We start from the raw sequence: 25704 nt of genomic DNA on the forward strand, positions 1-25704 counted from the left end.
AAATAACATTTCCTCAGGGAAACAGGTAAACAAGCTCACATAAAACCCTCTTAAATCATAGACTAGCTGAGGGGATAAGCTTGGTGCATAAGCACCTTAACGCGCATCTGTAAAGTCAGGATGTTAAGGACATGGTGTGGAGTTAATTGTGCAAATACACTATACAAATATGAAAAGTGCTGCTATATAGTGGTATTTTGACAGACCATCTGATTTATATCAGATGAGCCTAGTTACTGTAAGCTTTGTAGCAGTTGTAATTTAGGCCTACTCCATTTTGCACAGCTAGTGTCCCTAACATCTTGACTACTCTCTAAGTCATACGTGAACCAGACATGCAATGTGTGCAGTAATCAGAAAGCCCCATTCACAAAACAAAAAGTAATTGTGTTGGGTTCGACACAGCGAACTCATATTGAAAAACCCATATCCTTTCAAGTTGAATGGATGAGGAGGCACAATACTACAGGCATACACGGCTCCTTAAAAACAAAACAGCACAGTGTTGGATGAAGATGAGTCCACAAGGAATCAAATGTGACAGTTTCATTTGGTTGAAAACAACTTTCCTCAACCAATATCTTGCAGTTTCCTTTCATCGAAACCATTGGAGACCGAGATTGGCTCTTGATTGCTTTCTATTGACGACTCGCTGCCCGTACTCTCACCCGAGAGCAAACGGGTAACCCGTAAGTCCGATTTCAGCGTCTGTAAGTCGTTTCCGATGCTCATCTCACCCAGGTCATTGATGATCTGAGACAGCTCCTGTTTACCATTGCAGTTGTCGGAGTCCAGTATATCCTCGCACTCAAAGTGCATGGATTTCTCCTCCTCTTCTTCCCCTATCAAGTCCTCTGTGATCGACCCAAGTTTGGGTGCGCTCCTGCTGCGCTCCACCGGGGGTTTGTAGTAACACTGCCCATTCAGAAGCTTTCGTAAGGGAACGAGTGGAATAGTTTGTTCCCCTATCAACTGTTGTTGTTGGTGCCTGGCATCGTCCCTCCTTTTAAGTCTTTTAAACTCAGCAAGAGCCGTTGATGAGGTCTGGTACAAGAGCAAAGCCATGGCTTTCGCCTTTTCGGGCTTGGACACCAGTACGGCATGGCACCGCAGCATCACCGCCTTGTGTTTCATTTCGTGCCTGTATATCCATGCGAATATCTTGGGAAGCCGGGGGTCGGCAACACAGTAGGTGATTCGATGCAATAAATACAAGTGTCCCGGTCGCCTCGCCTTGTCATCTACATGCACCATCCGAATGCCCTGCGAGCTGATGGTCAGTTTCATTTTGGTGCCATTCTTGCCCATTTCGCTCTTGCCCCAGATCTTACTCACAGCCACGTCCGTGCATCCTTCTCCCTTCGACTGAATGGTCGTAGCATTTCCCAAATAAAGGACGGTGTAAGTTGGGTCCTCGCTTGTTATCTTCACCTTTTTCCTTTTCGACTTAAACATGCTTCCGACCCTGTTCAGTGCGCTCTCCGGGCAGGACTTCGCAAAGGAGGTCAGCGCAGAGTAGTTCAAACTCACTGCATACCCCTTCTGTTTCGACTGTTTATCTTCCTCTATCAGATCGAACTTGTTCTTCTTCCAAGGCAGCATTATCCGATCGTTTTGCATTCAGAGCTATATAAGCTGCCACTAATGTATAACTTCTAAATGTTGGATTTAAAGAGTCCTCTGTCATTTATGACTTTCGAAAATGCAGGTAACTCCACAGTTGACTCGAGCAAAATCACTTTCTTACGAGGTACCTATGCTGTCTTACAGTTTCTATCCCCATAGCTCAGTCTTCCAGGGACCAAACTGATTGTACAGCCGAAAACGATGTCAGACTGTAATATATACTGGACTGAACCATTTCACTTTCATGAAGGGGAATATCATGCGTAGGCACACTTGGAATGCACCACTTGGCTCCAGTCAGACTGTTGGCACATTTTCTTTTACAAACATGTTTACCATTCTTAAACATTCTTAAAAGTGATTTAGCCTACAACAGCATCAAACCCTGTTTTAAGCCAGTTTTATCATATGATTTGCTTTATTTTCCAGCCACTTATGGCGATAGTTGTTGGTTTTCAATGGCCAATTCTAAATGTTTTATCCTGTAACAGACTATGCCATCATCGTCACAAAATATCGATGGCCTGCTAGTTCACAGAATAGACCTAGCCTATATCCAAAATAAATTGGATAGCAAATTCAGCAAAAGCTAAATAAAACATAGCCTATGCCTAATTTTTGCTTAAGCGGTTTCTTAAGAGTTTGTTACATTCCATAGGACTACAAGTGAATATGTGCAGGACGTAAGTAAAATATGTAAACAACTTTAAAAATGATATAGAGTTTATGTAGGCTATGAAAGTACACTGTGAAACCTTATTATCATTTCCAAAAACAGGATGCCTTTCACTGGGAATTTTTAAAAGTGTTCAATGTTGCCACCTACCGACATTATCTGAGACATCATGCATCAATGTAAGGCTCTCTACCAACAGACTGTAGAATTGCCATTTATTTTTTAGGATGGTAATTGAAAGGGGGTTACATTTTTTTATATGAGGTTAAATATAAGCTAATTTTACACCATTAGTCAATAGGCAGAATAAAAACGTTTGTCCCAAAGTTGTTACTTTGACTGAAATCTTTTCCAATTATTCATGTTTGAGTTGACAATCATATATAACCGTATATAAAATAAATGTATAAAGATAAATAGCTATACAGTAGCACACTTTGTGGATTATTTATTCACTAGGAACGCTTATGCGTAGCTCGTGTTTTTCAGGAAGATTTTTATTGAAGAACGTCAGCTCGATGGAATATACCATTTGAGACCACTTTATTTTGCACATGGCGTGTTCTAGAAGGGCAGGACTTGATAATTATATAAAAGAACATTTTTTTTACTAGTTTTAAAAAGTGAAAAGGCCTCAAATAAGTTCTTCGAATGCATTCTCTACGCTATATCTTCCACAAGAAGACTGGTTTATTCTTTTGTACTTCCTTCCCTCGCCACAACAATTTACGCATGGGCAAAGTTAGAAGCGTGATATTTTAATAATAACTGGGGTAACGTTTTACATTTATGTACTGAATATTAAATCGATATGGGTAAGAAGAAGTCTGGGGCAGGAGGTTCCGGACTCGGAAGAGCCTTAATAAAAGAGAGATTGACCGCTGGCCGCGGAGTTAGAAGGAATGATACTTGGGTAAGTCAACATTTTGTCAACACCAGCTATCCACAGCTAGCAAGCGTGTCGTGCCGTTCAATTTGACACCTATGTTGCATGCCATGACGCTTGTTGTATTTCGGATGTTTTGACTTACCACATTGTTTTATTTAATCATGATAAAAATGCATTTCCCCTTAGCTTCACACCACTGAGCTGAACGATGGCTATGATTGGGGTCGCCTGAACTTGCAGTCGGTGACAGAGCAGAGTTCTCTTGATGATTTTTTGGCCACTGCTAAACTAGCAGGAACAGAATTTGTGGCAGGTAACGGAAACTAACATTTCTTCAGTAGGTGTTTGGCGTTTCTTTAAAGTGCACTGATATTGAAAATGTTGGTTATTACAGAAAAACTAAACATCAAGTTCGTACCAGCCGAAGCTAGGGCAGGTCTTTTAACTCCCGAAGAATCAAAACGGATTAAGCAACTTCATGAAGAAAATAAGCAATTTCTACGCATTCCTCGCAGGTAATTGTGTTGCTGGACTTGGGCTGGATTAGCGTCATCATCTGAGCTCAGTTTAAACATATGGACCCCAGCACCTTTACTGTCCCTATCAGTAACTTTTTATTTTCAAATAAAGAATTCCATCATATGTCATATTTCTATCTGTGTATTAGACCTCACTGGGATGAAAACACAAGCCCTGAGGTATTGCAACAAGCTGAACGAGACAGTTTTTTGGAGTGGAGGCGAGAACTGGCATCGTGAGTGATTTCCTCAGTAATATATCTGCCTTTATGGCAATGTCTCTTGTAATATACATCAATTGAGCTCTGTCATAGGATCACTGTAAATGTGCAGTAAACTTTGGTGAATAATGTTTTGTTCCCTGTGTTTTGATAGACTTGAGGAGGAGCAAAAGTTGATTCTCACTCCGTTCGAGAGGAATCTGGATTTCTGGAGGCAGTTGTGGAGAGTCATAGAGAGGAGGTTGGCCAACTTCACTTGGATCTTAACAGTTGCAATCTGTGGCATTTATAGGTATTAAACTATTTGAATGATCATTTAATTATCGTGTGTAGTGAAAGCAGTGTTTTCTTTTCAGTGATGTTGTGGTTCAGATTGTGGATGCCAGGAATCCCTTGCTCTTCCGTTGCCCAGATCTGGTAAGTGTTTATTTTTTTGTGTGTTGTTTGGAATACAAATACTAGACTGTGTAATAATCAATGTTAGGCTGTGTCTCTATAAATAATAAACAATTACGTTTTTGTGTGTTGAACAGGAAACCTATGTGAAAGAGGCCTCGGAGCAGAAGGTGAACATGCTGTTGTTGAATAAGGCTGACTTGTTGACCCGTGAGCAGCGGCGTGTCTGGGCCCGGTACTTCCAGAATGAGGGCATCAGGGCAGTGTTCTGGTCTGCCCTTGCAGAAGGACAAAGACTGGATGCAGAAGAGAAGGTAAGAATGTTTTGGAACACATCCTCTACAAAAAGTGTAGGAGTGAATAAGACAAACCGACACTAACTGGTGTTTGCTAGGAACTAGTGCCGTGCCCGTTACAGCATGCCAACATGGGGGGGGGGGGGGGGGGGGGGGGGGAGTGGCTACAGTAGAGCAGAGAAACGTGTTTTTTTACCGATATATTTAACAATATCTTTTGCATTACTTATCCAAACAACGTCAAACTTGGCACTGTACTTACTCGTGCCCTTAGCAAGATACCTGCCACGTTTGAAATCAATCAAAGGAAAGGTTTGAGATATATACAAATAACATACAAACAAACAAACAAACAGACAGACGTTCTGGTAATTTATAGATAGATGTAAGTACAGTACTTAGCTTTTTAGTAAAAAGTGACATTAAAACATCGACAACTTTGGAAATACTCATGTGTATAAGCAGTGTTTACTGGTAAAGTAACTATAGTATGACAGTGTAATGTCAAAAAATATGAAAATCATTATACCATTGCAATGTAGTAGTGCTGTCGTCATTGTTGATGCTCCTCCAAATGTATGGCCCTTCCTTAAACCAACCAACAACTCAAGCAGCTTAATGGGGATGTAGGTAATACGGTTATTATCGCCATTCTTGGGATGCTAAAAATGGTTATGTCTTTGTTTTTTGTTGTGTTCAGGGAGAAGAACTGCAGGAAGATGAGGATAAGACTGCTTCAGAAGATGAGGAAGAGACACACTTGCCAGCGGCTCCCTTTGGGCAGAAAAGGAAAGAAAGAGAAGGCCAGGAGGAGGAAGAGGAGGGTGACCGAGAGGTATCGGGCTCTGAGGGCTCTGCAGGCGAGGAGGACTGGCAGAGCTGCTCTGAGGAAGAGGAGGAAGATAACGAGGGAGTAGCGAAGCAGAGTGCAGAAAATGGGGGACCACAGAGTGACCTGAAGTTCCGCAACTCCAGCTGTTTGCTCCGGAAAGATGAGCTGCTGAACATCTTTAAATCTGCCCATTCTGGTGCAACTTGTAAAGAAGGCCAGCTAACCGTGGGTTTGGTGAGTCTCAACCTCGCTGACCAGGCAGTCACCGTTCATACATCTGTTTAATACTTGTTTTTCACTTAAAATCAGTATCGCTGTTTTATGCCATAATATTTGCTTTTGCATCACCATACATGCATGGCCTTGCAAAATCAATCTAAACTCATTATGACAGACTCGTATTTAATGCACAAATCACTTGACTCATTGGTGTGGATGTTCCGTTGTTGGACTGAGACTGATTTAGGCTCGCCACAGTTCTCTCACTCTCTCTCTCAGCTGCAACAGACTAGTATAATAAACAATACGTAGAATGAGTAGTATAATAAACAATACGTAGAATGAGTAGTGTAATAAACAATACGTAGAATGAGTAGTATAATAAACAATACGTAGAACGAGTAGTATAATAAACAATAAGTTGTATGAGTGGTCATGAGTCTTAAGACCTGTGAGTTCTGTCTGGGTCATGCAGCTGATGGTAAAAGGAGAAATCCGGCGAGTTTTCACATCGATCTCCGTTTCTCAAGGTCACTGAGTACTGTCAGAACGAAACAAAACGGAAACAACCGTTTTTTTTACCTAGCTCAGGTTGCCACAACCAGCAGCTAATGCAGCCAGGAAGCTACAGCGCTACGCTCTGGATTTCGCCTTTAAATACAAGGGGCTTATAGTCACCCCCTCCCCCCACATGAAGGGAACACTGTCCAAAGTCTGGTGCATATGATGGTACTAGTATCAGGACTAAAATGCCATGTAAGGAAAGATATTTTTATAGTCACATACAAATATGATTGCAAGACACATTCCAGCTTGTGCAGTCTGTGTGTTGGGTCTAGCAGAGGCTAGAACCGTTGAGTCTGATTGAGTCTAGTTTACATTTTAACTAGAGAAAGGCACATACATACTTTTTTTTTTTTATATCTTTTTGACCTTTTTTTTTTTTTTACAGGTCGGTTATCCTAATGTGGGTAAAAGTTCCACAATCAACACCATTCTCAGAAATAAGAAAGTCTCTGTGTCTGCCACACCTGGTCACACCAAACACTTCCAGGTAAGCCTCTCCTGTTTTGTGAAAGCACATTCTGGGAATAGTGTCATGAACATGTGAATGTCCTACCCCTGTCTTACTGAGTGTAAACTTTGGAATTAATAGCTAATCTAAGGTATTCTCCATATTCTGAAAATGTTACTTGAGGGTAAGGCAGTTAAAGGAACCATATGTAAGATTGTGGCCAAAACTGGTACTGCAATCACTTTCAAATTACTGTAGAGCGGTGTATCCCCTCCCCCTCCCCCCTGACTCTAGGTTGCCAACCCACATGCTGAAAGACTACTGACTTTGTTATTAGTAGATAGGTGGAGAGTGGCGCATCAGGCCAAAACACAACATGACATGACAAAACACAACATCAACATCAGTTGAGGGCTGCAACTTCACTTTTTAAATGACAATATCCTGGCCGGTCTACTATTGTCAGTGATATAAGTATTTGAAATGAACATGATTTCTTAATGTCTAGTGACATATCAGGGCCATTTTATGATTAATTGAAATACATTTCTTACATACGGTTCCTTTTAAGTCTGTTTTTTTGTGAGGTGCCCCTGGAGTTGAAATTAACCATTTTTGTAATCCATATATAATTTCCACTCTAACTGATGTATTGTAGGAATGTGGTTTAGCATGTCTGTGAGATCCCAGAGTTGAACCATTGAGTCCCTGATTTGCAGACGCTGTTCGTGGAGACGGACTTGTGCCTATGTGACTGCCCCGGCTTGGTCATGCCCTCGTTTGTCTCCACCAAGGCAGAGATGATGTGCAGTGGCATCCTGCCCATTGATCAGTTGCGGGATCACGTGCCTGCCATCTCCTTAATATCCTTTCCACCAACTGAGAACTCAACGCCAAAACTGAGTAATGCAGGCCAATATTATTCCAGCCCTATGCAAAATTATCTCCTAAAGCTGGTTTATTGGACAGGAGTGTGCTAATGTGGGCAGCATCAGTTTCCAACTGTGTTTGCATTGCAGGTGCATATATATTGGTACATATGGTAGAAATGTAGATTTTATAGAACAGAGTGGATCATACTTTGCATTGAAAAATTGAGGACTTATGGGTTATGTTGATGTCGGTAAGGATCACACATCTTCACATCTTCGTACATACAGTACATATGTATACTGTACATCGTACACACAGTATATTTATATCTTCCATCATATATACTCACTACACATGTACTCAAAGCCGAAAATATGTTATTCATGAACTCCAAGATAATGACTTTGAAACAGGTGACGACCAAATACTTTGCAGTGGAAAGTCCTTAACAAGCTCAGGTGTGTCAGACTATTCCTCGGGCAGTGTTGGAGGGCACCTATGGCATCAACATCATCCGGCCACGAGAGGATGAGGACCCCGACCGGAACCCCACAAGTGAGGAGCTGCTGACAGCCTATGGATGTGAGTGTTGTAGTCATTCATTCCTGGGGACTTGTGCTGTAGACCGTGATGTGCAAAGACTGGGCACTATCGTGGACTACTTTACTATAAATATTCAAAGAAAAAAAATTAAATGTCAATTTCTTCAGATTTTTATATTAATTTTTACATAAATGCAGTTTCACAGTACAAAGTCCACTCCACAGCTCACTATATGTCACATTTAAAGTTTTGGATGAACTAGCAGCTCCAGAGCTTCATATTCATTTTCATTGTAATGGATGTTTTTATTTTTTATTTTATTTGTGCCCTGCGCAGACATGAGGGGCTTCATGACAACACATGGACAGCCTGACCAGCCGCGTTCATCCCGCTACATCCTTAAGGATTACGTCAGTGTAAGTGTCCTTGCTGTTTCCACGCACCTGTGTTGTAGGTGCAAAAGTACAACTCTACACAAATTCTTGCATATTTAACATATCCCAGCCAATCTGAGACCATATGCTGTTGTACATACCTGCAAACTAGTCACCTTTCGGCGAAAATCGCCGTTTTTGAATCAAAATATCTCATTATACACGTGTAGATCCGAAGAGGTTTTTTTTTCGGGTGGGGGGGTCAACTTCCCATAGTCTGAGTGAGACTATCGTCGATTTCATGCGAGATTGATAGGCAAGTGATTGGCCTCTCTCTCTGTGCTATTTTTGAAGACCTACCTATCAGTTGTTTCTGAGGGTGGGCTGTATCTCTCTCACTTTCTGTTACACATAGCCTGCCTGCTATGGCCTGCAGCAGCGATATGACCAAAGAAAAAAAGAAAATGTTAGCTAATAAACACGGGCCACATGCTACACTCTCTGACTGTAAACTCAAGGTAAAACATCATATTGTTAGGATACTTTTCTCTTGCCCTCGGTGGGTTAAATGAAAGACTTGCTGAGGTGAGGTTAACAAGTGTTTACTCGCAAATTCACGTTCTCGCAGCTGGCCGTTTTGAATTGCTTTGCGAAAACAAAACGACTCTGCACTGAGTGCGATTGTGAATTTAGCTTGGCTTAATAGTTTAATATTGTCTTGGAAAGTTATTGCTTGTTCACGAGTTATTTCATTTAGCATTATATTTTTCATGTGTCGATGATGGTTAGACATGACGTTCTCAGGGAGCGCAGACCTTTCCAAGGCTAAATGTAGTTATTTGCAACAAATCTGAAAGTGGACCTAGCAAAATATTTTGACTTGCTCAGTGATGGGTATTTAATTTGTTTAAAATGTGTTTTCTGTGTAGCATATAGATCATAATTCTTGATAATTAGCGCGCAAACAAGCGAGACCTAGGCTTCTAGAGTAGACTGACATAACGCACCTATTGCTGAGACCCGTCCCTTTAGTCGGAATGAGATCATTGCAGCCTCAGTAGACACTAGAGGAGCAGAAAGACACCAACATACAGTAACATGAGGGATAGATGTATTTCTTCACAAAAAAATATCAAATAATAATGGATTGAAAAGAGGTACTAATAAACCAGACATGCTATAACAGATACCAGAAAATGGATCTCCACAGTCCCTTTCTATCAACACCAGTGATTTTTATAGATAAGGATTAGGCTTTAAAACAGATTGTCAACATTTATGTTGTTTGGTCTATTTTTGGCTGCATACATGAACGGCAAGGTGGGCAATGTGTTTTCCCTGGTTTGAGGTAATACTGACATTTCTTCAAGGATGGCAGGTCTGAAAATATCTTCTCCCATCATTAAGTTATTCAATTAGGCTAAACATGGCCTTAACTCAAAACAGCTGGTAGGCCTACTGTTAGGACTATGTCATTTTAATATGTAAAAGTGTCAAATGCAGCCATATTTAAATTCTGCTTACTGCACGTTTATTATAATATAATATGATAATATTCAATGTTCATTATTGCAGGTCTACCCATGTGCATGTAATGGAAATGTTGGTTAATCCCGATATCCCTTCATTTACGTGTTAAAATGTAAAATATTTTTCAAATCTTCTGCGGGGGGGGCGGCGTCTTTCGGAAATATGTCACCTTTTTCAGCCCTTCTGAGTTTGCAGGTATGGTTGTAATAAGTTTGAAATAAAATTAAATAAATAAACTAATAGTTAAAGAAAAATAAACAAATATTTAATCCAGCAGCATGTTAATGCTATGGTATTTATTTTGGAAGTTCTCAAACATAATCCTAGTAGTGTGTGTGAGTGGAAACTAACTTGTAGTTTATTGTCTGTCTGTCTGTCCATCCTTGAATACCTTGAATTTCCCCTGGGGATCAATAAAGTATCTATCTATCTATCTATCTATCTATCTATCTATCTATCATCCTTTCCCACCACCAGGGCAAGCTCCTGTACTGTCATCCTCCCCCTCACATCAACCCCAAGGACTTCCAGCCCCAGCACAGCAGGTTTGAGGAGCGGCCCCTGGATCTGTTCGCCTCTGGCCCAGACAAACAGTCCAAAGTGAAAAGGATAGAGAACACTGTGGACAAACACTTCTTCCATCAGGTTTGGCCACCTTCTGACTCCCAATAACCTCCTTGCAGTGTACATTAAAGCGAGTTTTCACATAGATCTCCATTTCTCAAGGTCACTGAGTACTGTCGGTACGAAACAAAACAGAAACAATCGGTTTTACTTGGCTCAAGTTGCTACAACCAGCAGCTAATGCAGCCAGGCAGCTACAGCGCTACGCTCTGTGTGTATGTCCGTGAGCCCCCATGTATTATGCCCACAGAGTGTAGCGCTGTAGCTGCCTGGCTGTGTTAGCTGCTGGTTGTAGTAACTCGAGCTAGGTAAAACGGATTGTTTCCATTTTTTGTTTTGTACTGGCAGTACTCGGTGACCTCGAGAGATCTATGTGAAAACTCGCCGGATTTCTCCTTTAATGTTGGTGATGGTAAATAAAAGAAAACGAGTACTGGTCAGTATGTGTTTATATCCAGCCACCAGATGGCCTCAGTCTCTTGACGTCAGTAAAATTGCAGACCACAGCCATGTGAGCCGTGTAATATGAGCAGTGGTCTGAGGAGCTGATACAGACATGGTGCTTAGAGGTTGTTATTTAATCACATGTTCTTGAGGGAACCTTGTTGTCACGCTTGAAGTTATTTGAGGAGGATAAGTCGGCAAACTCCGATGTTGAAACTCCTTGTGGGTTTTTTCAGGAGAACGTGCGAGCGCTGACCCGGGGGGTGCAGATGGTGATGGGCTATAAGCCCGGCAGTGGGCCCCAGACGCAGGGGACGCCTGGGGCGGAGCAGCAAGCAGGGAAGCCCTGGAAGAAACACGGCAACAGGAACAAGAAGGAGAAGATCCGCAGACTCACCAAACACCTGGATGCTTAACTGAGCTGTAATAATGAGCATTTTACCTCATGAGCTCAGAATGTTCCCCCTGATCCCTTTACGGGGATTTGATTTGATTAAACTAAACCTGATCATGGCTGGTCATAACACAGATAGAGAGTACTGTTAGAGTCATCTTGGGGATGTGTAATCTTTCAAATGCTTTTAGGAGTATGGACATTCCACTGACGTTTTCAGTGCTGTTAATCTCCAGAATCCTCTGGACTGAACACATAAAAAGACTTGACATTTTTCATTTTCTGCAAATGCCTTGATTTGACATCAAGGAAACCTGAATTAAATGTCTACCTTTCAGTCCCACAGGTATCCTTTATAATATCTCTCAAAAATGTTTGGTAATAAAGTTTTATGTGTCCCACTCTAAAGTATATATAAAACTTGATCTAATCCTAAATAAATCAGATGCACATCTGATGTTGAATACGCTTTGTATTTGTCATTGCCATTTGGCGACATTCCGGTAAAAATAGTCTCAATGTAACCTGATTTTCCATTCTACTGTTCAGGGGAATAGTTTAGGCATGTATTCAAACAGGTGTAAAAGATATCACACAGTGACACACAGTATTTTGTGTTTTGTGCAAACTAACAAGAGTTCCAGTAAGAAAATATACATGAGTTGCTTTGTGCAGGATTCCCATGGGTGCAGGGTCATGGAATTTCTGGAATATCATAGATTGATAAAGTCTGTAAAAAAACATGGAGAGTCAGGGAATTGTATTATATATGCTGTAAAGTCATGGAATATCAGAGAATTCTGCTGTAGCAGTTTAAAATTGACTTGATTAATACAAATATATTTCTAGAGAATTGGTATATATATACTTGCTTTAGTGGTTGCAGTTAGCCCAACTTTGTTTATTCAATGCCCATATGCATTCATTATGGCTGCTCTGAAATCTTCGGTCAGTATATTGTACGATTCATTATATAGTAGGACTAAGTTAGTCATGGAAATTATTTTTTGTTTTTGTCAGGGAAAGTCAGGAAAAATGGAATTTTACATTTGACTTAATGGGAACCCTGTTTGTGCCTTTGAAGTTGCTGCAGTGCTTTAGCTATCAAGGTAACTTCCTTGTGTGACACCACAGTAATGGAATGTTCATCCTCCTTGAATTGTCATCCTTTTCATACCTTCCAATGTATAGTGTAGCAATGATAAATGTCATTTATATCTCATATCTATTGAAGACAATGTGTCTTGTTGCTGTGTACTGCCATCTACTGGCTATAAGTAAGTAGCACAACCCTCAGGCCCATATGTAGCCAGCAGATGGTGCTCACTGATCACATGTTGTTAAACATTTTAATTTAATAACCAGAACTAACAAGATAGGATTTAGATTTTATTCATGACAAGGACATACATTTGTTTACACAACACCAAGTACAATATTTACAGAGTATAATATGCTACGATACAAAACGGCCACAAGTGGCTTGCCACAATGAAACACCGCAACATGGCTGAAACTTTGCCAGCATAGAAACAGTGTTTACACCAGAAACAACTTACAACACATGAGCCTCCCCACTTATAATGAAGCCCAGAGGAGCAGAACGGATTTCCTCTATCTTCAATAGTGTTACGAGTGAAAAAGGAGGCCCCTGATCAAAGCTGAAGTCCTTCTCTTAGATAGCCACTCATGAGCCAAGAGCCTCTGAAATGAAATCCTCCTCAGCTCCTCAGAGACAAGCAACACTGGAGTCAAAGAAGGAGTTCTGACTCCACTGGAGAGAATAATGATAAAAGATCTCACTTCAGTTTCAGTATCTGTCATTAGGATTCGACTATCAACTGACCCTTGGCAATAATTCTCTCACAACCCCAATGCAGACTACTAGGGCCTTGTACTGTAGCTTAACGTTGCTTACACAACGTGCAAAAACATACATTCCACTCTTAGTACATCACAATAAATAAGAAGGGATGAAGTGAAGATTTTTTCCAGAATTACAAAAAAAAGTTAACTGAAAAATGTGTGGTGTTAAAAATAACTTATGACATTTACCTGTAAAACTAAAAACATAACTGACAGATTCACGTGCGAAGTTGTAGTCATCATAAAAAAATATAGAGGACCAAACATTTTTTATATGAGGAAATATAACAGAAAATCAAATGACACTTACAATTAGACCTACATACATCAGTGCTACTTATTTTTTACAGATATTTATATAAAATAAAAGAAGATAATAACATAAATGATTTATACCTACACGTTTCTAAACACCTTCAATACATATTAACTGCCAGACTATGTTTTAGGTCCAGGATTATCTAGATTTTCCACATAAAGTCATTGGATCTGTCATGCAATGTTGTCACTGGCAAAGTCACATATGCTGGAGTGCTGGGCCACTGTGGAAAGGGTTGGGTGACGTTCAGGGGTGCGTTTCCCAATAGCATAGTTGCTAACCTGTTAGCAACTTAGTTGGTTGGCAATGGGAAATTGCATTGCAACCAACAAAGTTGCTAACTTAGTTAGCAACTATGCTTTTTGGGACACGCACTAAGGGACTGTAGTGGTACTCTCACAGGGACAGTGGGCAAGGAGCAGCTGAGGTGGGCATGGGGAAGCATCTGAAGAGTGAGAGGGGGAAAAGAAAGACAGAGGAGGGACAGAGGAAGTATTCACATCAGCTTGGTTTTAGTGAGCAGCAGTGGCCTTTAGCCTACATGAATGAGGAGAGCATAAGCTAGCTATTTGAGAGTATGAGAACTATGTTTGTTGATGAATTTGAACATTTGAACCTTGAATTATTCTATATTTACACAACAATAAACAAGTCATCAATGTGTATTTACATCATTGATGACATTTAATTGACTGCAAATTGGCCGTGTAATTGAAGTCAGACAAGTCGACTATGTCTTCCTAGATGCTTGAGTCTTTAAAGGGGTTTAACCTTTTAAAAACATTTTTTTTCTTCATAAGCATGCCAGAATATATTTCTATTTTGAGGATATCTGAGAATGATTAATTGCATTTAACCACAACACAGGTTTCTGATTATGATTTATTGCCAATACGTAGGCATAATACACCACTCTTCTATTCGTTTGCCAGATAGATGAATCAGAAGCGGGAAGTGATGACTTGTGATTGTTGCATGCAAAATCTTTGGGTCAGAGAAGAACAAGTTGCCATTCCTCTATCCGAAATATCTGCAGAATTTGTAATTTATCTCCGGAGTTTAAGACAATCCGGCCGGATTGAAAAGTTTTCACTGGGTTTCCGAAACCAAACTAGGGCCTTATCTTGCACTCTTCCATGTGTTGTTCAACATTGTTCTTGTGCAATCTGTAAGCCATGAATTCTACAGCTGCTGTTTGTACGAGCCTTTCCAAAAACAGAAATATAACTGAACGCCAGTTATGTTTTAGGTTACAGGGAGTGTTGGTTGAACAGTCATCAGTGTAAATGAGATTAATGTTGTTTAGGGACCAAATTCCGTAATCAAACAGTGAAAGGGTCTCCTTGGGATAGCACTGGGTAGAAGCTGGGGCTGTGCAAAACGCAAACAAAACATGGTTGTCAAAGTAACTCCCACCCTTTTCAAAGCACAAAAAACACATGAAAACGTGTGTATTCGGGCAAAGGGTAGCGGGTTTAATCTCTTTGGCAGCTAAGGCACCGAGGTGGAATGCCAAAATTTGTTCAATGGTAAATAAAAATGGCATTTCGGAGGTGAACGCCCACGCTTTTGTACACGAGACTGGGCTTTGATGTGATTTTATTCATCATTCTGATCACTGCCGTAATGATGTTCTCATGTTTAGTGTTTTTTGGAGCTTTAAGGAGCCTTTTTTTGGTTGGCTCCAACGCTCGCAAGAATTATTAACCCCACTTACAGAGAGCCATTAAGCTTTAAGGAAAGTCATTTAAGCCCAGCGCAAGCTCAAAGCAACGGCACTCTTTTGTAAACGAGATCAAAGTGACAGTGACCTCATCCGCTGAGGTAAGGTTGGCACCTCTCTCTGAAGCACCTTTGTCCCCTTAACCCCCCAAAACACACACACACACACACAAATTTCTGGTTTCTGGTTAGCATCACCTCGTCAGGATCAGAGCCTGAACCCACATTAAGGGGTGACCCCATGCCCTTACTGTGGCATTGTTGGTGTTTTGGTGGTGGTCCCCATCTTAGTTACAGTACAACACACACACACACACACACACACACGTTATGTATTTTTAGGTGTCGGTGTGAATTTTGTCAGCTTGTTCCCTGGCGGACGAGCGGGTGGCCACTGGCTTACCTCATAGTTGGGTGGCAGCGGCGGTGGCGGGGAGCTGTGGGGTGTGAAGCGTTCGGGCCACGGAGGGGCCGCTGCCCCCTGCTGACAGCACTTGGACCTGCACCTTGTACACGCTGTTGGACTGCAGTGCATCCACCGTGAACGAGAACTGGTCCTGGGGAAGGAGAAAAGACTAAGCGCAAGGCTGACGACCAGCTCAGATGCTACTGGGACACAACACATTCTGATGTCTCTGAAACTATAGTAACACGCCAATTTGGTGGAGCCATGGTTTCCATGAACGCCTCAATCCTAATAGATTATATCATGCCAGAGAACGGCACATGCTGTCCATTCTTTGGCTAAACTAAACATTACATCTGTCCCGAAACATGAGTCAATGCGTAAATCTGAGGCCATGGGCCTTCGAATCTCACAGATAAAAAGACAGTTTGATGACAGACATGTACTGGGACAGCCAGAATCACACTGGCAGCTCGAATGGTGTCACTGTAAACACATGCATTTTTCTTTCCTCTATGACAGATCTATTTCCCTCCCGTGCGAGCCCTGAGACTCACTGGAGGCAGGGTCTGGGTCTGGGAGACGGCCGCGTCTGTTGTGGCGGCGACGGCATCTTTGCTGCTGCTGCTGCCGTCGGTGCCGTGGCTGCTTGAGACCCGCACCCAGGAGATTTGGAAGCCGGTGATGGCGGCTTGGCCCGGGGCCGCCTGCGACACTTGCCAGCTGAACATGCCCCGCAGTGAGCCGTTAACTGCCTGGAATTCCACGCTGAGCTTCTCTGGCCGGAGCTGTGTCTTCCTGACCACTGGGTGGTGGTCTAGGGTAAGGAACACAAAAGATGGGAGAAGAGATTTTAAGTCCAATGTACACATATCAGATCATGCTAAAAGCTCTAGGGATGCACCGGTTGTGAAATTCTGGGTCGATACCGATAACTGATGACGACACACCGATGTGTTTTTGTTTGTTTGTTTACTGGGTTTTTGTTGTTAATTATACCCTAGTAAAGTGGAAACAAAAATATTCATAAAAGAAAATAACTTTCAGGCCTTCATAGCACAACATTTACCTTGTGCAGAATTGACTGAAAATAAGAGATAAACATCAGCCACTGCCATCAGTAAGTGTCATATAAATCTGCTGACAGATGTATCAGTCCACAAGGCCGATATTGGTCGATACCGATATTGACCGATATATCGTGCATCATTAAAAAGCTCCTACACAGAATCACTGAAAATAAATAAATCAAATGTACAGTATGACTAGAACAACCATGACAGGATGTGAAAATCCATTCTGCTGCATAGATAACTGGTAGAGACAGTTGGTAGATGCATTCACTGTCAAACGTCATCCTCAGCATTCAAATACCAAATGTCACTTTGAAATGTCCTGTCTAAGGGGCCTTCACTGGGGATCCACTCACCGTCTCTGGCGCAGGGGATGAACTTCTTCCCTCTGCCTTTTAGGGACAAGCACTGCGGGGTGGTTACCGAGGTAACGGCCTCTGACCTCGGAGCCTCGGACAGGGGCATCACTGCCACACGGTACTTACATGCGAAGAGCAGGCCGGTAATCACAAAATGGGTTCCCTGAGGGCGGAGACAACAATATGTTATTACACATCCCGCTTTGCTATTGAATGGCAGTATGGTTATATAATTTTTATTTAGAATGACAAACTGTGGAAAAAGTGATAAATGTGGGTGTCAGCAGCCAGGAAACGCACTGTATAAACACACCCGAAGTATATTAACAAACCAAAATGAAACAGGAGAAAGAAAACAAAAGATTGGATCAAACATTTACTTAAGCATTGCTAAACTGAAGTTAAATGAGGACCCAAGAGTGGGACTCTGATAAGATGCCTATTATCTTAATCTGAATTTATGTCTCCAGCAGACATCTCGGCTTTTCACACGGCTCTCATTATTCCCACTGTCACCAGGTGCAGGATTTGGACGCTCTCTTGGCTGTGCGCGCTTTTTCCATTCTATATATCAAGTCTGGGATGTCACATAAAACAGAAAGCACAATGAGATAGAAAAGAGACAAATGTGTGGTGTCTAACCCCTCCCTCCAAACACACAGCACGGCACGGCACAGCCAGACAAGGTCATTGCTGAGGCTAAATTGACTGCAGCTGGATAAGTGTTGATTACCTCTTCAATAACCCTGCTGTAATATAGGGGATTATGATGTTACTAGCCTAGCATGGGAGCGAGTTGCGCTGATGCCACAGAATTAGGTATAGAGGTGGAGAGTTGACCATCACTCCACCCTTGCTAATAAAGGTAGCAGGATTGACCTCCGCAGATCTTAAACCTGTTTCCTATGGAACCCAAGGTTTTTTCATCTTTTTGCAAGAGGATTAGAGGGCCCTACTGGTCAGGCTGAACAATGACCTCTTTTCAACAAATTCTGCCCGCCAAATCGTCTCTAAAACCGCGCTACCGCAAACAATCCCGACGCGGCACATTCCGATGTTTATTAAACAATATACAGTTTCTCCTCCTGCTTGTCCCCACACCCTAGTCCATAACCGAATCTGCAGTGAACCCAGCGCTGTTCATATCCTCTAAATAATCAGGATCTCTCACCCGCTGATGTGAGGGCCTGCTAACTGCTCTGGAGCCTGTGGCTGTGCATAATTGCATTGGTGTGTCATCATATGTTAAGCACATTCTACACTGAAATTGCATGGTTATGCAAAAATGAAAAGTCAGCATGTACAAATCAGCAAGGGGGTGCAGTATACTTGGTGGTATATAGCAGAAAAAAGCCTTTGGCATTTCCATTTCTGGGCCTTTCACAGTGTGGTGTAGGGCCTCCTTTGATCATATGTGATTTACATGTTGTCACACACTTTAATGGTAGGCTATGTACCATTACCTGAACAGTGGCTTTTTTCTCCCTCTTTGTGACATTGTTGGTGCATACTTCTGGATACCATCTCAACGAATAAGAAGGGGTCTCTTTCTGGTCCTCTTCTACAAACACACAGGGGGACAAAAAACAGACATTAATGGATTTAAAAAAAAAAATCTGGGGCAATCATACATACATAGGGGGAGCAGCGCTGGCATGTTTTGAAGTCGGCCATCTCACATCTCCCCTGCCTCCTCTTCCTGTCCTGTTTCCCAGCAACATTGCATCTTTCATCGGATACCTCTCCCACTGAGCGCCAGGTTGAGTAGGAACAAAAAAAAGAGCCCTGCAAGCCATCCCTGTTGCATCTGCTTCTCGTTTATGGGCCATATTGATATTATTAAATCTGTCTTCATGCTCTTTCTTTTTCGCCCGCGCTGAGAGATAACAGTAAATCAGCCACTTCCCCCCTCCCCTGTCTGAGGACGCTCTGCGGTCTGCGGCGGAGGAGAGAGCCTGCTTTGATGGCCGTCGCGTCGCCAGGGAGTGCTCTTTAGAAAATGCTTGCCAGGCACGTTGAGAAAGATAAATAGATGCACTTTCTCCTCTCCTCTTCTTTTCTATGTTGTTTGCGGAGAGTTGGGAGTCTTTTACTTGTACACATGATCAAGTCAGTCATTTGGATCCTCTGATGGATGTCATAGCAAAAGCTCAGTGGCAAAATTGATAGCAAACGCACGGATGCAGAGTGTGTCCTATGTGTAATGTCTAATGTGTGAAAGGCTGGAGAGTGGAGAGAATGCTGGAATGCTGCTCAGATGTTGCACACTACAGGGCCTCCGAAGCCTCTCCCTCCTCCCTCTGCCTCTCATCTCTCATCTCTCTTTCTTCTCTGACATTCCTTCTGACTCACATCTCTCTCCCTCCCCACCACTCTCCCCTCTCGGTCCCCCATCCCTCCTCCCTCCCTCCATTTTTTTTTTTTTTTTTTTTTGGGGGGGGGGGGGGGGGGGGGGATTATGCAGAGATGTTATCCAACACATGCAGTCCACTTGCCTTGGTGCCGGCTCTTCCAGAAGACCTTGACCTGCAGCTGGTTGTCGTGGTAGTGCGGAGCGGCTGCCTCCAGCCTCACGATGCTGGGTGAGGAGTGCGAGAGGGGCAGCTCGTTGGAGAACTCCCCAGTGAAGTGGCCCTGGCCTGGGGCTGTCGAGGAAGCTGAAACAGGGGGGGCATGTGGAGGTTAGCAGGGTTGGGAAGTGAAATCGGAATGCCGGGAGTAAATTTCAACCTTCTGTGACCTTCAACCGACCCTCCAACCCCGAGCACTGTAAATATCTCTCTGGGCCATTTCGACCTTGCGAATTGTCGTAAACCTTTATTGCTCACATAATCATATTCAGAGTGACCATGAAAAATCAAAATGAGGCGTGTGTTTTTTTTCTTTCTCTTCCATTCCTTTGGCTTGGAGTCCAACTCATGCATGACTCAATGAAGTGCTGGCATCACACACTACAGACTGTGTGTATACGCATGGACCCAGATCAATACGGCAGTGCTTTATGAAGCGAGGCAGAGTGCACAGCCCTTATGGGGAATACACCAGGTGCTGATAAAAACGGGGAGGAAAAACTTGAGGATGTATAAAAATGGAGAGAGACAGAGAGAGAGAAAGAGAGAGAGAGAGAGAGAGAGAGAGAGAGGGAGGGAAAAAATAATTGGGGGTGAGTGGAAAACTGAGCTACAATTTTTTTAGATTTTTTTTATTTTATTTTATATTCACAGGGGGAAAAAATGGCGGGATAGGTCTGTGCATTACTTAGTTCAGCGTTAATCGTCCAAAGGGAACTAACCAAGGCCAAAACAACAGAACTTGGAGGTCCCAACCACTTTGCTCTCAAGACTCTTTGCTGTGTCTCTGGAATTAGTCTTGGCAGAATTAGTGGAAGATCTATATAGCCTAATTAAAAACAGCAGCAACAACAACAACAGAGGGGGAGAGAGAGAGAAAAAGAGAAACTGTGGACAGAGTGGAAAAAAAGGAAAACAAAATCCCTTCTCTCTCCGAGCGGACATGCCAAGGCATTCTGAGGGTGTGTGACAAACTGAAGGTTAACGACTGGCCTGGTGGGTGGTTTAAATCAGTCCCACAAAGACCCCCCCCCGCCCCCCCCCCCCCAGTGACCCAGCCCTCCCTCGCTGCAAGCCCCACAGAACGCTGATAATCAGAGCTGATACAAGGAATGCAGGAATTTGCTACTTTAGAAGACGTTAGCTCATTTCATCTCTCTCTCCACACACACACACACACAGACACACACACACAAACACACACACAAATACACACCTTGCAATGGGGAGTGGGGGGGGGTCAGTAGGGGAAAAGAAGGACTTGGCCCAGCTGAGGTGCTAAAGCTTTACCTCAATCTTTAAAAATGCTTCTTTGACAATATTCCATTTGCCATTGAGCATTTGCAATGTAATTTAATGGCCTCCGCTGTTCTATTGATATTGATGGCCCAATTCTGTTTGTGGCAGACCCCCACATAAGGGATAAACGCATAGCGTTTATTTACTTCATGAAATCAACATTGAGGCTTGTTTTCTTAAACTTTCAAAGACCAAATAAATCATTCGAAATAGTGATTTATCGTGTTTGGCTATCGGCCTGTTTAGATGATAAAATTCATGTTTTGGCCGAAACAGGGGAAAGCACTGCTGAGGCTCATATATCAAATCTTAACCAAAATGGAAAGTGGTGCGCAGTCAGTATTGAAATGTTGAAATGTAACAAATTACATTTGGCCGGCACGCATGCGAGCATGGATGAAAACGCGCCTTTTGAGTTGAGCCGGCCAAAAAAATGACTCGCGCACAGCGTAAAAAATGGAGTGTGAACTGGGAATGTGTTGTTTAAGAGACCGTGCGCAGTATCTCCTGGGGGAGGTGCAAGGCAAGTTCTCAAACCCCAGTGTACCTGTTCGAGCCCCAAATGAGAGGCTCACTTTCCACGCTGTCAGGGGAAGGTGGGGGTGGGGGGGGGGGGGGGTGTGTCACTGCTGACTGACCGCACTAGAGAACCACTGACTGACCACACTAGAGAACTTTCTGATGACAAACAGTCTGTATAGCCGTCACAAATCCACCTGAGAGATTGAGGCTTACCTGTTGATGTAGTAGTGAAGGATAGCAGAGCTTTGGGACTCTTCAGGCGTTTCTGACCCCAATAGGCTATGGCCTGCACCTGGACCTGATGGACAACGTTAGGCTGCAGTCCAGGGAGCTCAAACTCTGTTGCAGCCTGTGGACAGAGAAGCACACCCAGTATTTTTTTTTATTGGTTTATCAACAAAATAGATTCTTTAGTCAATTTAGTTTCATTTGATTAAATGTTAAAATTGTTTCTTTTAAGAAGGGATCCCCATTTCCACTATTGTCCACAGACTCCCACTGTGACCAAAGATAAATGTTTAGAAATACTATTCTTTGAAAAGAAAACCACATTCAGACTTTTAAAGTCCTCCACCCTGGACATTCATTTTGTTAATATGAGTTATCAGACCTGAACAGTACTAGCCTCAGTCAGCTAGAAAGCCAGCATTGAGACCCAACTTAAACAAACAGTAGCATTTCATATCTAGCAAACTCCTTTGTTTATGTCCCAAATGCCAACTTTCACCAAGCGAAACATCCATCATCCTTCCTGAGCCTCAGGCATTGAGGTCAACACTGGGTAACGCTGTCGGACTTGAGCGGAAAAAAACCCCAACCTCATCAAAAGTGACCAGACCGTGCTGCTTTCCATTAGGCCTGTGATGGACAGGATATCAAAACATGGATGTAAACAGCCCTAACCTCTCATGTTCCTCCCGGTGAGCCTAGACATAACAGCACAGCCCCAGCAGAACGCACAGGAGGAGTTGTAAGGGCCATGGCCGCCACCCCCCCCCCCCCTCCTCCTGTTTTAACATTTAATGGTGAGTGATGAGGTTCTATCTTTCCATTCTCGTCCAGATCACCGAAACACGTGTCCCACCAGCGCCGTTGCCATCGGGCCCGAGAGGAGTTTGGCGACGTACGCCCAGTCTTCCCGCGCCCCTCTTCGATAGACGCCATTTGCCATTACCGGTGCCCCGTGTTTCGCTTTTCTCCCCCCCCCCCCCCTCCTTCCGTAATTTCGCCAAAGGCAACAGACAACAAATCAAGTTTCACTTCAGACAAAATAAGGAAAGCTGAGCGGGGCTGTGGATGTGTCATTGAATGTCCCACAATGCCTCTCTGTCACCGCTTCTACTTTAATATGTACTGCGGTCGATAGGAGCGGAGTTTGTTATGAGTTTGCTTGGACTGTGTGTGTGGTGTGTGTGTGTGTGTGGCAGGAATAGGAGAATATGACTTAGTGTGAGACCTTGTCCTTGTTTCGTGTGTGTGTGTGTGTGTGTGTGTGTGTGTGTGTGTGTGTGTGTGTGTGCGTGTGTGTGCGTGTGTGTGTGCGTGTGCGTGCGTGTGAGTGAGTGTGGAAGAGAAAGAGTGTATGTGATTATTCTGGCACTGTGTATGTGTTTCACAACTGGTGAGCCAGTGTCTGTGGTTTTATGTGAGTTCACTGGCATGTGTATTCAAATACATATACGTGTGTGTGTGTGTGTGTGTGTGTGTGCGCGTGTGTGTGCGCGAGTGTGTCTGTGTATGTGTGTGTGTGTGTGTGTGTGTATGTGTGAGTGTAGGAGTGTGTAGAAAGTGGAAGTGTGTAGTGTAGAAAGTAAAAAAGGGGAGCGAGATTGAGAGATGTCTGACACTGTGTGCAACAGAACTGGTGTGAGCCAACTTGAGAGTCTGTGGGACCAGTAATGAAAGCAAATGATGAAAGTGTGTGTGTGTGTGTGTGTGTGTGTGTGTGTGTGTGTGTGTGTGTGTGTGTGTGTGTGTGTGTGTATGTGTGTGTGTGTGTGTGTGTGTGTGTGTGAGTATGTGTGTTTCAGCAAACCATGTGACTTGTGTGGCAAAGCTGGTGTGAGCTGTGTTTCACAACTGGTGGCCAATGTCTGGTTTTATGTGAGTTCACTGGCATATGTATTCAAATACATATACAGTGTGTGTGTGTGTGTGTGTGTCCAAGCGAGGGTCTGATATCTATGGCAAAGCTGGCGTAAGCCAACACGAATGAGTATATAGGCAACAACAACACGTGTGTGTGTGTGTGTGTGTGTGTGTGTGTGTATGTGAGTATGTGTGTTTCAGCAAACCGTGTGCCTTGTGTGACAAAGCTGGTGTAAGCTGTGTATGTCTTTCACAACTGGTGGCCAATGTCTGTGGTTTTATGTGAGTTCATTAGCGTGTGTATTCAAATACATATACAGTGTGTGTGTGTGTGTGTGTGTGTGTGTGTGTGTGTGTGTGTGTGTGTGTGTGTGTGTGTGTGTGTTTGTCTAAGCAAGGGTCTGATATCTGTGGCAAAGCTGGCGTAAGCCAACACGAATGAGTATATATCTAGGCAACAACAACACGTGTGTTTGTGTGTGTGTGTGTGTGTGTGTGTGTCTGTGTGTCTGTGTCTGTGTTTGTGTGTGTCCATGTGCGTGGCAGTGAGTGGCGACAGGAGTGTGTGTCTGTGTGCACGTGTGGCGTTGGTTTGGCGGCGGCAGCTGCCTCTGTGCTGGGTTGGAATGCTGTGGGAACACTTGTAAAAATTCCTGACAATCTCCTGCTGAAGGAACCAGCAGTCATCTCTATAATGGAAATGGAAATATATTTTGAGAAGAAAAAAAAAATGTTGGTTATGAGATTTTAACTGGATGCAGTCAGACCCCCCTCCTCTCAGTTGCCAATTAAAGCTTCCTTGGGCCGTCCAAAACCCATTCAGGTTCACAGAGGTCGTCTCCCAACCTCAAAAACTCCCAACCTGATGATGAAACCCGTTCAGACAAAAAATTGGTTGAAAAACTACACCGTTTATATAAACTTTGGACTGTTTGAAGCAATCTGTGCCAGGGGTGTGGAGTGCCATATTTATGATCTCATTTCATGTCAAAACAACAATACCTATGTATCATCAAACGTATGAACCAATAGTGGAATATATTGGTAGTTTAATTGGGGAGAGGAGGGCAGGTTATATTTCTCTGTTATTGCTCTCATGCAATAAACATGGAGGACAAAGGGGAGAACTGAGGCCTGCCTATGAAAATAGTTGCTCTTTATGTGCTTCTGTTCGGTGAGAGATTGTATTTTCAGACCAGAAGTTACTGCATTGTAAAAACAAATTAGCTAATGAAAACCATTCGAGAGCTGTTGCTTTAAGGGTGAGCGCTTTGGTTTCAGTAAAATATATGATGATCACAAGAACAGCTGCTGTCTTTGTTCTCCGGGCTTTGTGAAGAAATGCACACACACACACAGACATATACACACACACATACACATACATTCACACAGAGGCCGTTTAGTTTGGTGCAGTGCAGGTGCAGGTGCTGTATAGAGGGCCGGCACCTGCACTAGTGAGTGACCGGTGCCTCTGGAGGGTCTGGGACCAAATGCTGAGCCAGGGTATCTACAGAGGGTCATATGGGTACGAGAAATCGCTGACCAGACAGACTGGGGCACTTATATTTGACACCAGAGAAAAAAACACAGACCAGATGAGCTACACTGCACACAGTGTGTAAAGCCCATAATCTGCATATGGCCAGCGAGACTGTCCTCTCTCCAGGACACAAACCACACAAATCTTCACCAAACATCCCTGTTTCAAAACCTCAGGCAACTGTCCTTTCAGTTGACATTCCTTGCTGAAGTGGCATGTTGCAGTAACTATAGGGTTAGTAGAGTTTCTTTTGCTACATCATAATTCTTTCTAAAAATGAACATTTAAGCGTAATTATCATATATCTTCACAGCCTCATGTGCAGTGCATCTATGTATGTGATAGGACCAAGGGAGACGCTTTAACCGGAGAGGGGTTCTGGGCAGCCGTGGCCCACTGGTTAGCACTCTGGACTTGTAACCGGAGGGTTGCCGGTTCGAGCCCCGACCAGTGGGCCGCGGCTGAAG

General features: G+C 43.1%; 3 protein-coding genes across 3 annotated transcripts in view; 1 reads left to right on the forward strand and 2 right to left on the reverse strand.

The window, feature by feature from the left end:
- Window positions 1-1800, reverse strand: part of fam43a (family with sequence similarity 43 member A) — a 2177-nt gene extending 377 nt beyond the window's left edge. The window contains exon 1 of the mRNA XM_042057778.1: window positions 1-1800. This exon is cut by the window's left edge and continues 377 nt beyond it. Coding sequence (XP_041913712.1) covers window positions 571-1620 — 1050 coding nt within the window. The 5' untranslated portion in view covers window positions 1621-1800 and the 3' untranslated portion in view covers window positions 1-570.
- A 1035-nt stretch (window positions 1801-2835) lies between these two features.
- Window positions 2836-11934, forward strand: lsg1 (large 60S subunit nuclear export GTPase 1). The gene is made up of 14 exons (XM_042057465.1): window positions 2836-3215; window positions 3378-3504; window positions 3586-3706; window positions 3859-3945; window positions 4085-4171; window positions 4287-4347; window positions 4464-4640; window positions 5323-5688; window positions 6626-6727; window positions 7408-7551; window positions 8020-8143; window positions 8441-8520; window positions 10486-10653; window positions 11313-11934. The coding sequence occupies exons 1-14, from the start codon at window positions 3114-3116 to the stop codon at window positions 11490-11492; spliced, it is 1926 nt and encodes a 641-aa protein (XP_041913399.1). The 5' UTR covers window positions 2836-3113; the 3' UTR covers window positions 11493-11934.
- Window positions 11935-12846: 912 nt separating this feature from the next.
- Window positions 12847-25704, reverse strand: part of anos1b (anosmin 1b) — a 44756-nt gene continuing 31898 nt past the window's right edge. The window contains exons 8-14 of the mRNA XM_042057213.1: window positions 21820-21955; window positions 19711-19872; window positions 18679-18776; window positions 17213-17378; window positions 16341-16600; window positions 15781-15934; window positions 12847-14100 (exon numbers count right to left, since the gene is read on the reverse strand). Of these exons, the coding sequence (XP_041913147.1) occupies window positions 15782-15934; window positions 16341-16600; window positions 17213-17378; window positions 18679-18776; window positions 19711-19872; window positions 21820-21955 (975 nt within the window). The 3' untranslated portion in view covers window positions 12847-14100; window position 15781. The remainder of the gene's footprint in view (window positions 14101-15780; window positions 15935-16340; window positions 16601-17212; window positions 17379-18678; window positions 18777-19710; window positions 19873-21819; window positions 21956-25704) is intronic.

This window comes from Alosa sapidissima, chromosome 12 (assembly GCF_018492685.1).
Source record: "Alosa sapidissima isolate fAloSap1 chromosome 12, fAloSap1.pri, whole genome shotgun sequence".
In the NCBI taxonomy this organism is placed as follows: Eukaryota; Metazoa; Chordata; class Actinopteri; order Clupeiformes; family Clupeidae; genus Alosa; species Alosa sapidissima.

What these genes read in the sequence shown, in the direction of transcription:
- lsg1 (XM_042057465.1), top strand. Translation starts at nt 3,114, where the DNA reads ATGGGTAAGAAGAAGTCTGGGGCAGGAGGTTCCGGACTCGGAAGAGCC. An exon ending in TTTCTACGCATTCCTCGCAG is followed by an intron (nt 3,707 to 3,858) that starts GTAATTGTGTTG and finishes TCTGTGTATTAG; the next exon opens with ACCTCACTGGGATGAAAACA. An exon ending in TCCTTAAGGATTACGTCAGT is followed by an intron (nt 8,521 to 10,485) that starts GTAAGTGTCCTT and finishes TCCCACCACCAG; the next exon opens with GGCAAGCTCCTGTACTGTCA.